The sequence below is a fragment of the Petromyzon marinus genome (genome assembly GCF_048934315.1).
Source record: "Petromyzon marinus isolate PM22_M1 ecotype Great Lakes invasive population chromosome 75 unlocalized genomic scaffold, UKy_Petmar_22M1.pri1.0 chr75_unloc.4, whole genome shotgun sequence".
Lineage (NCBI taxonomy): Eukaryota > Metazoa > Chordata > Hyperoartia > Petromyzontiformes > Petromyzontidae > Petromyzon > Petromyzon marinus.
Window position 1 is genome coordinate 56,722 of NW_027422616.1, and position 13,977 is coordinate 70,698.

The following is a 13,977-nucleotide window of genomic DNA, read 5'->3' on the forward strand; positions in this document are numbered from 1 at the left end:
CCGAGCCAGATTGAACGAACCAGATTAAACGAACCAGATGGACCGAGCCAGATTGAACGAACCAGATGGACCGAGCCAGATTGAACGAACCAGATTAAACGAACCAGTTGGACCGAGCCAGATTGAACGAACCAGATTAAACGAACCAGATGGACCGAGCCAGATTGAACGAACCAGATAGACCGAGCCAGATTGAACGAACCAGATTAAACGAACCAGATGGACCGAGCCAGATTGAACGAACCAGATTAAACGAACCAGATGGACCGAGCCAGATTGAACGAACCAGATGGACCGAGCCAGATTGAACGAACCAGATTAAACGAACCAGATGGACCGAGCCAGATTGAACGAACCAGATGGACCGAGCCAGATTGAACGAACCAAATTAAACGAACCAGATGGACCGAGCCAGATTGAACGAACCAGATTAAACGAGCCAGATGGACTGAGCCAGATTGTTGCCCGGGTGGAACGAGGAGCCAGATTCAGAGCGTGTCCCCTCGCCTCGCCCCGCTCACGGCACGGCGGCACGGTGAGCGGGGCCGAGGAGCCAGATGGGACGAGGAGCCAGATTAAACTAACCAGATGGTAGGAGCCAGATGGGACGAGCCAGATGGGCCGGGTCAGATTGAACGAGCCAGATGGACAGCCAGATTAAACGAACCAGATGGTAGGAGCCAGATTAAACGAACCAGATGGTAGGAGCCAGATTAAACGAGCCAGATGGCTCAAGCCAGATGGACCGAGCCAGATTAAATGAACCAGATGGCTCGAGCCAGATGGACCGAGCCAGATTAACCGAACCAGATGGCTCAAGCCAGATGGACCGAGCCAGATTAAACGAACCAGATGGCTCAAGCCAGATGGACCGAGCCAGATTAACCGAACCAGATGGCTCGAGCCAGATGGACCGAGCCAGATTAAACGAACCAGATGGCTCAAGCCAGATGGACCGAGCCAGATTAAACGAACCAGATGGCTCAAGCCAGATGGACCGAGCCAGATTAAATGAACCAGATGGCTCAAGCCAGATGGACCGAGCCAGATTAACCGAACCAGATGGCTCAAGCCAGATGGACCGAGCCAGATTAACCAAACCAGATGGCTCGAGCCAGATGGACCGAGCCACATTAAACGAACCAGATGGACCGAGCCAGATTGGTGCCCGGGTGGAACGAGGAGTCAGATGCAGAGCCATATTAAATGAACCAGATGGTAGGAGCCGGATGGAACGAGCCCGATGGACAGCCAGATAAAACGAACCAGATGGAACGAGCCAGATGGATTAAGCCAGATGGAACTAATCAAATGGAATAAGCCAGATGGATGGCCAGATTGTATGAACCAGATAGACTGTTGGGGCAAGTGTTGTTATCGAGCACCTATGAAGGCCGGCACGGCTACAGGAGGGGGTGGGTGGCCAGCAGCACCTGGTGGTGGTGGCTGTGAGCACACAACACACACCACACACACCACACACACACACCACACACACCACACACACACACCACACACACCACACACACACACCACACACACACCACACACACACCACACACCACACACACCACACACACACACCACACACACCACACACACACCACACACACCACACACACACACCACACACACCACACACACCAAACACACACACCACACACACCACACACACCAAACACACCACACACACCACACACACACACCACACACACACCACACACACCACACACACACACCACACACCACACACACCACACACCACACCACACACACACACCACACACACACAACACACACCACACACACCACACACACCACACACACACACCACACACACCACACACACTCACACACACCACACACACCACACACACCACACACACACACCACACACACCACACACACACCACACACAACACACACACCACACATCACCACACACACACCACACACACCACACACACACACACCACACACCACACACACCACACACCACACCACACACACACAACACACACACCACACACACACCACACACACCACACACACCACAAACACCACACACACCACACACACCACACACACCACACACACCACACACACACACCACACACACCACACACACACACACACCACACACACCACACACACCACACACACACACCACACACACCACACACACACCACACACAACACACACACCACACATCACCACACACACACCACACACACCACACACACACACACCACACACCACACACACCACACACCACACCACACACACACAACACACACACCACACACACACCACACACACCACACACACACCACAAACACCACACACACCACACACACCACACACACCACACCACACACACACCACAAACACCACACACACAACACATCACCACTCACACGAACGATAGACGGATGACGCCCCCACCCCGAATCTCCATCTCCGCAGGGCGGCTCCGGCACCGGCGCCGGCGCCGGCTGCATCCGCTGCGACTCTCACCTGAGCTTCTGGCCGGGGCGGCTGGACCTGCCGGGCACGCGCGTGGAGGTGGCCGGCCTGGCACCCCTCACGCTCTACGCCCTGGAGGTGCAGGCCCTGAACGGAGTCTCCGCCCTCAGCCCATTGCCTCCACGTTCCGCAACAGCGCAGTACAGCCTGCCCGCTGCAGGTGACTCGGTGGTGGTGGTGGTGATGGTGGTGGTGGGGGTGGTGGTGGTGGTGGTGGTGGTGAAGGCGGTGGGGGTGGTGGTGCAGGTGGTGGTGGAGGTGATGGCCGTGGTGGCGGTGGTGGTGGTGGATGCGGTGGAGGCGGTGGTGGTGGTGGAGGCGGTGGTGGAGGTGGTGGTGGTGGAGGTGGTGGAGGTGGTGGAGGCGGTGGTGGAGGTGGTGGTGGTGGAGGTGGTGGAGGTGGCGGTGGAGGCGGTGAAGGTGGTGGTGGTGGTAGTGGAGGTGGTGGTGGTGGTGGTGGTGGTGGTGGCGGAGGCGATGGAGGCAGTGGTGGTGGAGGTGGCGGTGGAGGTGGTGGCGGTGGTGGAGGTGGTGGTGGAGGTGGTGGTGGAGGTGGTGGAGGTGGCGGTAGAGGTGGTGGAGGTGGTGGAGGTGGCGGTGGAGGTGGCGGTGGAGGTGGTGGTGTTGGTGGAGGTGGTGGAGGTGGTGGTGGAGGCGGTGGAGGCGGTGGTGGTGGAGGTGGTGGAGGTGGTGGAGGCAGTGTTGGCCGTGAAAGATCGTGGCTGTAAGGGTAGCGGCTGAGCGTTTGAGGCGGTAGAGCCCATCGCGTGATTGCGTGTGACCCCGGCTGACAGAGGAGGTGTTCAGGCTGGCTGAGAAAAAGCGACAGGCCCACTCTCATTGGCTACAGCATCCCACGTCGGAGAATGAGGAGGCTTGCCGCGGCCTTCGCTCGGAGGTTCGGAGAGCCGTGAGGCGCTGCAAGGATGGGTGGTGGTCGCGGGTTGCTGAGGAAATGGAGTCTGCCTCAGTGGCCCGCGATCACAAATCGCTCTTTAATTCCATCAGAAAAGTAACCTGCAGCGCCACACCTATTACCATCATTAGGGGAAAGAACGGTGATCCAATCTCCGACCCCCAGCAAGAGGTCTGCAGGTTTGCAGAGCATTTCTGTGAGGTCTTGAGGGAAGGGAATTCCATTAGCCTGGAAAGCAACGTGGGACAAAGTGGGGATGACCCTGCCGAGGCTGCGGTGCCTCAAATATTGAAATAAGTCACCCCCTGTGAGTGGCTGGCTGAGGTGCCATCTGTTGAGGAAGTACTGAAGGCGATCCAGAGCCTGAGACCAGGAAAGGCAGCGGGCAGAGATGATCTCCCAAGCGAAATGCTGAGGGAGGGTGGCGTTTGTGCACAGACTGCCCTACATGACATCATAACAACAGTCTGGACCACTGGACGGGTTCCGCAGGATTGGAAGGATGCTCTGGTGGTCCCCCTCTTTTAGAAGGGGGACCGCACAGACTGTAACAACTACAGGGGCATCTCAATCCTCAGTGTGCCGGGAAAGGTCCTGGCAAGGATTATTCAACATCGCCTTGCCAGGCACGCTGAGGAGAGGCTTGCGGAGCCCCGATGTGGTTTCAGGAAAGGGCGGTCCTGCACAGATGCCATATTTTCTGTCTGTCTGCTACAGCAGAGGTGTAGGGAATTCCAGCAAGACCTACATTTCTGCTTTATTGACCTGGTCAAGGCCTATGATACCATCAGTAGGCCTGGGCTCTGGGTTGTTCTTCGTGCTTTTGGAGTACCTGACCCTCTGCTCACGATCATTAAGGACCTTCATGATGGTGAGCGGGCCCGGGTAAGACTACGTGGCCGGGAGTCAGAGCCATTCCCTGTACACCTTGGGGTGCGACAGGGATGTCCTCTGGCTCCCACATTATTTAACATCTATTTTGACCGCGTAGTTCGTGAAGCCTTCGATGGCAATACCAGAGGAATTTCCATCTGGCAAAGATACAATGGGAGGCTGATCGATGCCCAGGTGCGGTCAAGGGATGGCTCCCTATTGCTCAACCACGTTATGTATGCCGATGATTTGGTGATTGCTGCTCACTCAGAGAAGGAGTTGAAGACGCTGCTGCTGAGACTGGAGCATGCCACTAAGAGATGAGGCCTTACCATCAGCCCCACCAAAACTAAGCACCTGCCTGGGTATTTTGTACCATCGGACACTCCACCCGCACAACTCCCAATCGGTGATGGGGCAGTTGTGGAGAGAGTGGAGAGTTTCCCATACTTGGGCAGTACGCTTATGACCGGCTCCGGTTTAACAGCAGAGGTCTCACTCCGAATCAGTCAGGCGGCAATATCTTTTCATCGGTTGCCTAACGCTGTGTGGAAGCTACCTGGTCTGTCGCTCCCCCGCATGCCCAGCCACCGCATGCCCAAGCAGCGTCTGTTTGGCCGGATCGAGGGGGCTAAGCGGGGGCGGCATGGGCTAGAGAAGAGATGGAGTGACGTGGTACAGGAGGACGTGGAGCTGAGTGGACTTGCCGATGACTGGTACCAGCGGTGTCAAGATTGGCCTCTGTGGAGGAGGCTCGTGAAGGACGCTACTGGGCAGTTGGAGGCAGTCGCCCTCCAACAACAACGGAGGGCGGAGGAGCGACACTCACAACAATGAGCGGAGCGCCGGGTGGCTGAAGCACAGCAGGTTGGCACAGTAGGGGGCACAGGTGGTGCATCAGCCAGTCATCTCAGTCATCTCAGTCAGTCGACCCGTGGCACCTGCTGGGTTCTGTCCCGTGACCTCCTGCACCTAGCCTGGCACAGCAGTACAACAACCCATGGCACCTGCTGGGTCTGTCACGTGACCTCCTGTCAGCAGCGACCCTTCGACACTTCACGTGGTGGCCTCAAGGTGCACCTAGCCTGGCACAGGTGCCGTGGTGACGTCACCGCCACTTAGTGGCGAATGACGGAAATTGGTATTAGATGATGGTGATGATGGTGGTGATGGCGATGATGGTGATGATGATGATGGTGGTGGTGATGGTGGTGATGGCGATGATGGTGGTGGTGATGGTGGTGATGGTGGTGATGGTGGTGATGATGATGGTGGTGATGGTGGTGATGATGATGATGATGGTGGTGGTGATGGTGATGGTGGTGATGGTGGTGATGATGATGGTGGTGATGGTGGTGATAATGGTATTGGTGGTGGTAGTAGTCGTGATGGTGGTGATGATGGTGGTGGTGGTGATGATGGCGATGATGGCGATGATGGTGATGATGATGGCGATGATGATGGTGATGATGATGGACATGGTGATGATGGTGATGATGGTGATGATGATGATGGTGATGATGATGGTGATGATGATGATGATGGCGATGATGATGATGGCGATGATGGACATGGTGATGATGGTGATGATGATGGTGATGATGGCGATGATAGCGATGATGGCGATGATGATGGTGATGATGATGGACATGGTGATGATGATGATGATGGCGATGACGATGATGACGACGATGACGATGATGATGACGACGATGATGATGATGGCGATGATGACGATGACGATGATGATGACGACGATGTTGACGATGATGATGATGATGACGATGATGACGATGATGATGACGATAATGGCGATGATGAGGATGACGACAACGATGATGATGATGACGATGACGACGATGACGATGATGACGATGACGATGATGATGACGATGATGACGATGGCGATGATGACGATGACGACGATGACGATGATGACGATGGCGCATCTCCATTCCCGCCCGCCCGCCACTCTAGAATCCATGCCAGCCGTTCCCATAATGCACCAGGAAGAATCTGGGCCTCAAAGCCTGACCCTGGTCTGGCCTCCACCTGACCACCCCGTGCTGGGCTACCAGCTGTGTTACTACATCAAGGTGAGGGGAGGGCACCAGCATCCACCTCCACCACCTCCACCACCACCACCTCCACGTCCACCACCTACACCACCACCACCACCACCACCGTCACGTCCACCACCACCTCCACCGTCACGTCCACCACAACCACCATCACCACCACCATCACCACCTCCTCCACCATCTCCTCCACCTCCTCCACCATCTCCACCTCCTCCACCATCTCCTCCATCTCCTCCCTCCCTCCCTCCACAATCTCCTCCATCTCCTCCACCTCCTCCTCCATCTCCTCCACCTCCTCCACCTCCTCCACCATCTCCACCACCTCCTCCATCTCCTCCATCTCCTCCACCTCCTCCACCATCTCCTCCATCTCCACCTCCTCCTCCATCTCCTCCACCTCCACCATCTCCTCCTCCACCTCCTCCACCTCCTCCACCTCCTCCATCTCCTCCACCTCCTCCACCTCCTCCATCTCCCTCCCTCCACCTCCTCCCCCTCCTCCATCTCTTCCACCTCCACCATCTCCTCCACCTCCTCCACCTCCTCCACCCCCTCCTCCATCATTTCCACCATCTCCTCCTCCATCTCCTCTACCTCCTCCACCATCTCCTCCTCCATCTCCTCCACCTCCTCCACCATCTCCTCCACCACCTCCTCCACCACCTCCTCCACCACCTCCTCCACCATCTCCTCCCTCCCTCCTCCATCTCCCGCCAGGGTCAGGACCGTCACGGCAACGCCTCTCGCCTCCTGGAGGTGCCCACTGCTCGTGCCGAGGTGCGAGGCCTCTCCCCCGCCACCGTCTACGCCTTCCGTGTGCGTTCGGTGACGCCCGGCGGCGGCTACGGTCAGCTCAGCGGGGAGATGTACTTCCAGACGGAGGCCGCGGGGGGGCGAGGAGGTGGAGGAGGTGGAGGAGGTGGAGACACGGGGCCAACGGACGGGACGGCCGGTGAGTGAGCGTGTTGGTGGCGACGGGGGGGGGGGAGGGAGAGTCACGGGGTGGTGGTGGTGATGGTGGTGGAGGTGGAGGAGGTGATAATGTGATGATGCATTGTCCTTGAAACTGATTGGTCCACACCAAGGGACGGCTTTCTTCTTGAGCCTCGACCCAATTGGTGCTCGACCAGATGACGCCAGAAGGCGTTCACACAGCTCAAAGACAATGTCGCTGTCAAAGTAATGAGGGCCTCGGGGTGAGCATCTACATCATCATTAGACCTCCTTTGCCAGTACCAAAATATAATAATAATAACAGGGTTTTCCCATTTTTTTCTGGCCAAACAAAACTGAAACCTTTTTTTACAAGGAGGATCCATGTCACTGCATTAACCACAATACCTGCAGTCAAAATGCAAACAACACAAAGCAACACACACTACGGTAATGTATGATGCATTGTCCTTAAAACCGATTGGTCCACACCGAAGAAAGCCGTCCCTTGGTGTGGACCAATCAGAGTCAAGGACAATGCATCATATATTATAGTAGTGTGTGTTGTTTTGTGTTGTTTGCATTTTCACTGCAGGTATTGTGGTTAATGCAGTGAACATGAATCCTCCTTGTAAAAAAAAGGTTTCAGTTTTGATGCCAGACAAAAGGTAGTGTGTGTTGTTATGTGTTGTTTGCATTTTGACTGCAGGTATTGTGGTTAATGCAGTGAACATGAATCCTCCTTGTAAAAAAAAGGTTTCAGTTTTGTTGCCAGACAAAAGGTGGAAAACCTCTATTATTATTATTACATTTTTGGTACTGGCAAATGAGGCCTAATGATGAAGGCAAGGTTAATGTATCCCTTTTTACCGGGTCAAAGGGTCAAGGTGTCGACATGCCTAGGGGTAAGGTAAAGGGTCGGGGTGAAGGTAGCGGAGTCAAGGTGTAAAGTAAAGGGTCAGGTGATGGTATCGTGGAGTCAAGGGGTAAGGTAAAGGGTCGGAGTGATGGTAGCGGAGTCAAGGTGTAAGGTGAAGGGTCGGGGTGATGGTAGCGGAGTCAAGGGGTAAGGTAAAGGGTCGGGTGATGGTAGCGGAGTCAAGGGGTAAGGTAAAGGGTCGGGGTGATGGTAGCGGAGTCAAGGGGTAAGGTAAAGAGTCGGGGTGAAGGTAGCGGAGTCAAGGGGTAAGGTAAAGGGTCGGGTGAAGATAGCGGAGTCAAGGGGTAAGGTAAAGGGTCGGGGTGATGGTAGCGGAGTCAAGGGGGTAAGGTAAAGGGTCGGGGTGATGGTAGCGGAGTCAAGGGGTAAGGTAAAGGGTCGGGGTGATGGTAGCGGAGTCAAGGGAGTAAGGTAAAGGGTCGGGGTGATGGTAGCGTGGAGTCAAGGGGGTAAGGTAAAGGGTTGGGGTGATGGTAGCGTAGTCAAGGGGTAAGGTAAAGAGTCGGGTGAAGATAGCGGAGTCAAGGGGTAAGGTAAAGGGTCGGGGTGAAGGTAGCGGAGTCAAGGGGTAAGGTAAAGGGTCGGGGTGATGGTATCGTGAAGTCAAGGGGTAAGGTAAAGAGTCGGGTGAAGGTATCGCGGAGTCAAGGGGGTAAGGTAAAGGGTCGGGGTGAAGATAGCGGAGTCAAGGGGTAAGGTAAAGGGTCGGGGTGATGGTAGCGTGGAGTCAAGGTGTAAAGTAAAGGGTCGGGGTGATGGTAGTGTGGAGTCAAGGGGTAAGGTAAAGGGTCGGGGTGATGGTAGCGTGGAGTCAAGGGGTAAGGTAAAGGGTCGGGGTGATGGTAGCGGAGTCAAGGGGGTAAGGTAAAGGGTCAGGTGAAGATAGCGGAGTCAAGGGGTAAGGTGAAGGGTCGGGTGAAGGTATCGCGGAGTCAAGGGGGTAAGGTAAAGGGTCAGGGTGAAGATAGTGGAGTCAAGGGGTAAGGTAAAGGGTCGGGGTGATGGTAGTGTGGAGTCAAGGTGTAAGGTGAAGGGTCGAGGTGATGGTAGCGGAGTCAAGGTGTAAGGTAAAGGGTCGGGGTGATGGTAGCGGAGTCAAGGGGTAAGGTGAAGGGTCGAGGTGATGGTAGCGGAGTCAAGGTGTAAGGTAAAGGGTCGAGGTGATGGTAGCGGAGTCAAGAGGTAAGGTAAAGGGTCGGGGTGATGGTAGTGGAGTCAAGGGGTAAGGTAAAGGGTCGGGGTGATGGTAGTGGAGTCAAGGGGTAAGGTAAAGGGTCGGGGTGATGGTAGCGGAGTCAAGGGGTAAGGTAAAGGGTCGGGGTGAAGATAGCGGAGTCAAGGGGTAAGGTAAAGGGTCGGGGTGAAGGTAGCGGAGTCAAGGTGTAAGGTAAAGAGTCGGGGTGAAGATAGCGGAGTCAAGGGGTAAGGGTCGGGGTGAAGATAGCGGAGTCAAGGGGTAAGGTAAAGGGTCAGGGTGAAGATAGCTGAGTCAAGGTGTAAGGTAAAGGGTCAGGGTGAAGGTAGCGGAGTCAAGGGGTAAGGTAAAGGGTCGGGGTGAAGATAGCAGAGTCAAGGGGGTAAGGTAAAGAGTCGGGTGTAGGTAGCGGAGTCAAGGGGTAAGGTAAAGGGTCGGGTGATGGTATTGGAGTCAAGGGGTAAGGTAAAGGGTCAGGGTGAAGGTAGCGGAGTCAAGGGGTAAGGTAAAAGGTCGGGTGAAGGTATCGCGGAGTCAAGGTGTAAGGTGAAGGGTCGGGGTGAAGATAGCGGAGTCAAGGGGTAAAGTAAAGGGTTGGGTGATGGTATCGTGGAGTCAAGGGGGTAAGGTAAAGGGTCGGGTGATGGTAGCGGAGTCAAGGGGTAAGGTAAAGGGTCGGGGTGATGGTAGCGGAGTCAAGGGGTAAGATGAAAGGTCAGGTGATGGTATCGTGAAGTCAAAGGGGTAAGGTAAAGGGTCGGGGTGAAGATAGCAGAGTCAAGGTGTAAGGTAAAGGGTCGGGTGAAGATAGCGGAGTCAAGGGGTAAAGTAAAGGGTCGGGGTGATGGTAGCGGAGTCAAGGGGTAAGGTGAAAGGTCAGGGTGATGGTATCGTGAAGTCAAAGGGGTAAGGTAAAGGGTCGGGGTGAAGATAGCGGAGTCAAGGGGTAAAGTAAAGGGTCAGGGTGATGGTAGCGGAGTCAAGGTGTAAGGTAAAGGGTCGGGGTGATGGTAGCGGAGTCAAGGTGTAAGGTAAAGGGTCGGGGTGAAGGTAGCGGAGTCAAGGGGTAAGGTAAAGAGTCGGGTGATGGTAGCGGAGTCGAGGTGTAAGGTGAAGGGTCGGGGTGATGGTAGCGGAGTCAAGGGGGTAAGGTAAAGGGTCGGGGTGATGGTAGCGTGGAGTCAAGGGGTAAGGTAAAGGGTCGGGTGATGGTATCATGAAGTCAAAGGGGTAAGGTAAAGGGTCGGGGTGATGGTATCGTGAAGTCAAGGGGTAAGGTAAAGGGTCGGGGTGAAGATATCACGGTGTCAAGGCGTAAGGTAAAGGGTCAGGGTGATAGTAGCGGAGTCAAGGGGTAAAGGGTCGGGTGATGGTAGGGCGGAGTCAAGGGGTAAGGTAAAGGGTCGGGGTGATGGTATCGTGAAGTCGAGGGGTAAGGTAAAGGGTCGGGGTGATGGTAGCGGAGTCAAGGGGTAAGGTAAAGGGTCGGGGTGAAGGTAGCGGAGTCAAGGGGTAAGGTAAAGGGTCGGGGTGATGGTATCGTGGAGTCAAGGGGTAAGGGTCGGGGTGAAGGTAGCGGAGTCAACGTGTAAGGTAAAGGGTCAGGTGATGGTAGCGGAGTCAAGGGGTAAGGTAAAGGGTCGGGGTGAAGGTAGCGGAGTCAAGGTGTAAGGTAAAGGGTCGGGGTGATGGTATCGTGAAGTCAAGGTGTAAGGTAAAGCGTCGGGGTGAAGGTAGCGTGGAGTCAAGGGGTAAGGTAAAGGGTCGGGGTGATGGTAGCGGAGTCAAGGGGTAAGGTAAAGGGTCGGGTGAAGGTAGCGGAGTCAAGGGGTAAGGTAAAGGGTCGGGGTGATGGTAGTGGAGTCAAGGGGTAAGGTAAAGGGTCGGGGTGATGGTAGTGGAGTCAAGGGGTAACGTAAAGGGTCGGGTGAAGGTAGCGGAGTCAAGGGGTAAGGTGAAGGGTCGGGGTGATGGTAGTGCAGTCAAGGGGTAAGGTAAAGGGTCGTGGTGAAGATAGCGGAGTCAAGGGGGTAAGGTAAAGGGTCAGGGTGAAGGTAGCGGAGTCAAGGGGTAAGGTAAAGAGTCGGGTGAAGATAGCGGAGTCAAGGGGGTATGGTAAAGGGTCAGGGTGAAGGTATCGCGGAGTCAAGGTGTAAGGTAAAGGGTCGGGTGAAGATAGCGGAGTCAAGGGGGTAAGGTAAAGGGTCGGGGTGATGGTAGCGGAGTCAAGGGGTAAGGTAAAGAGTCGGGTGATGGTAGCGGAGTCGAGGTGTAAGGTGAAGGGTCAGGGTGAAGGTATCGCGGAGTCAAGGTGTAAGGTGAAGGGTCGGGGTGATGGTAGGGCGGAGTCTTACCCAGTGAGTACAGGGGTAGTCCCCGACTTGCGATGGAGATGCGTTACGACTGCCCTAGCCCTACCCAGGAGTTCATATTCTTATCTCTTTCGGTAAAGTCACGTTGAAGGGATACAATAAAGTAATAAAATATATATTAAACAATAAATCCCTTTTTACCGGGTTAAAGGGTCAAGGTGTCGACATGCCTAGGGGTAAGGTTTTATACATATTTTATTATTTTATTGTTTACCCTTCAACGTGACTTTACCGAAAGAGCTAAGAATATGAATTACTGCAGTCACGAAAGCTTTCAATCAAAATCTACCCAGGAGTCTTAAAGAATGGTGATAATTTAGCAGAACGGAGGAAAATTTACAGTACCGTACTGTATACACTATGCACCGTGTGCATTTATTAATTGCAATAGTGTATTGCACGGTAAAATTTCAAGTGAAGAAAAACCAGGGTTAATTCTTAGCCTACCCACGTGAACTGCAATTTCATAGGGAGGTTTTTTTCAGGAAACAATCCTATCTGCTATTAAAAAAAAATGTTTTAAACATGTGTAGTAACTCGAATTTGGAGCTTTCGTGACTGCGGGAATTATTCTTTGGTTATTTTCGGTAAAGTCACGTAGAAATAATAAAATAACATAATAGCATACGACGTTTCGATTGCAACACAAGCAATCATCATCGGGTACAGAAGAGCTAAATTTACGAGAGAGAGGAGACACATAACCGCAGATATATATACAGACACAGATACAACAGGGGATACAGAGAGAGAGAGAGAGAAACGTGGGAGCACACGAAATCAAACAGGTTTTAGCAAAATCATCAGGTATATGATTTCCAAATCTTGCTAAAACCTGTTTGATTTCGTGTGCTCCCACGTTTCTCTCTCTCTGTATCCCCTGTTGTATCTGTGTCTGTATATATATCTGCGGTTATGTGTCTCCTCTCTCTCGTAAATTTAGCTCTTCTGTACCCGATGATGATTGCTTGTGTTGCAATCGAAACGTCGTACGCTATTATGTTATTTTATTATATCTACGGGACTTCACCGAAAAAAACAAAGAATAACATGTGTAGAGTTTATAAAGACGAATAAACCTCTTAGGAGGCACACTCTGTTTATTGTAATTCCTTCCTTACACAGTCCCTCAACACACAGAGGGGTATCCGCTCCCCTCACCCGATAACCTAAAGGAGGTACAGCCTCCGGACTCAGCGTGACCTACACACAGGTCTCCTTGATACCTAAGGAGGTACACAGCCTCCTAGCTTGGCGAGACTTACACGTCTACCGCTAGCCTCCTTGATACCTAAGGAGGTTCACAGCCTCCTAGCTTGGCGGGACTCACACGTCTACCGCTAGCCTCCTTGATACCTAAAGAGGTACACAGCCTCCTAGCTGGGCGGGACTAGCACGTCTACCGCTAACTTCCTTGATACCTAAGGAGGTTCAGCCTCCTAGCTTGGCGGGTACTCACACGTCTACCGCTAGCATCCTTGATACCTAGGGAGGTACACAGCCTCCTAGCTTGGCGGGACTTACTCACACGTCTACCGCTAGCATCCTTGGTACCTAAGGAGGTACACAGCCTCCTAGCTTGGCGGGACTGACACGTCTACCGCTACCGCTAACCCAGAGTCCTCCGGCTGGGACCTCGGGGAGGCTATCTGACCCACCGCTGGCATAGCAGGTCTTGACCGCTGGACGCGCCGAGCCCTTAGCCCTCGGAAGGGCTGGGAGGCCGGGTCCGGGGTCCTGGCTTCGGTCTTCAGCCCGGGCTCCGGTCTTCGTGTCGGGCGAGAACAACCATACTCTTTGGTTCAATTGGGTAAAGTCACGTAGGTAAAAAAAAAAAAATAACAAAAATCACGACGTTTCAACCACAACACAAGTGGCCCTCATCAGGTGAAGTCAAGCGCAGGTCGCCTCCTTTAAGCTGTGAGTGTGGTAAACAGAAAAGACGCCTTGACAAAGGAATTAGCATACAATGTAAAGCTGTGCAAGCTCGCAAATAGAATCAAAGATACATTAGCACCACCGTGACTTTACCCAATAGAACCAAAGAGTATGGATCGTTGCAGTCACGAAAGCTTTAAATCTAGAATGGAGAACAACCAATCACGCACTCCCGCGTGGAACCGTCTGATTGGTTCTCCCC

At 53.8% G+C, this 13,977-nt stretch overlaps 1 protein-coding gene across 1 annotated transcript in view; it reads left to right on the forward strand.

The window, feature by feature from the left end:
• Nucleotides 1–13,977, forward strand: part of LOC116958316 (ephrin type-B receptor 1-B-like) — an 85,653-nt gene that overhangs the window by 35,399 nt on the left and 36,277 nt on the right. Inside the window, exons 7-9 of the mRNA XM_076058488.1 lie at nt 2,468–2,687; nt 6,294–6,412; nt 7,115–7,349. Of these exons, the coding sequence (XP_075914603.1) occupies nt 2,468–2,687; nt 6,294–6,412; nt 7,115–7,349 (574 nt within the window). The remainder of the gene's footprint in view (nt 1–2,467; nt 2,688–6,293; nt 6,413–7,114; nt 7,350–13,977) is intronic.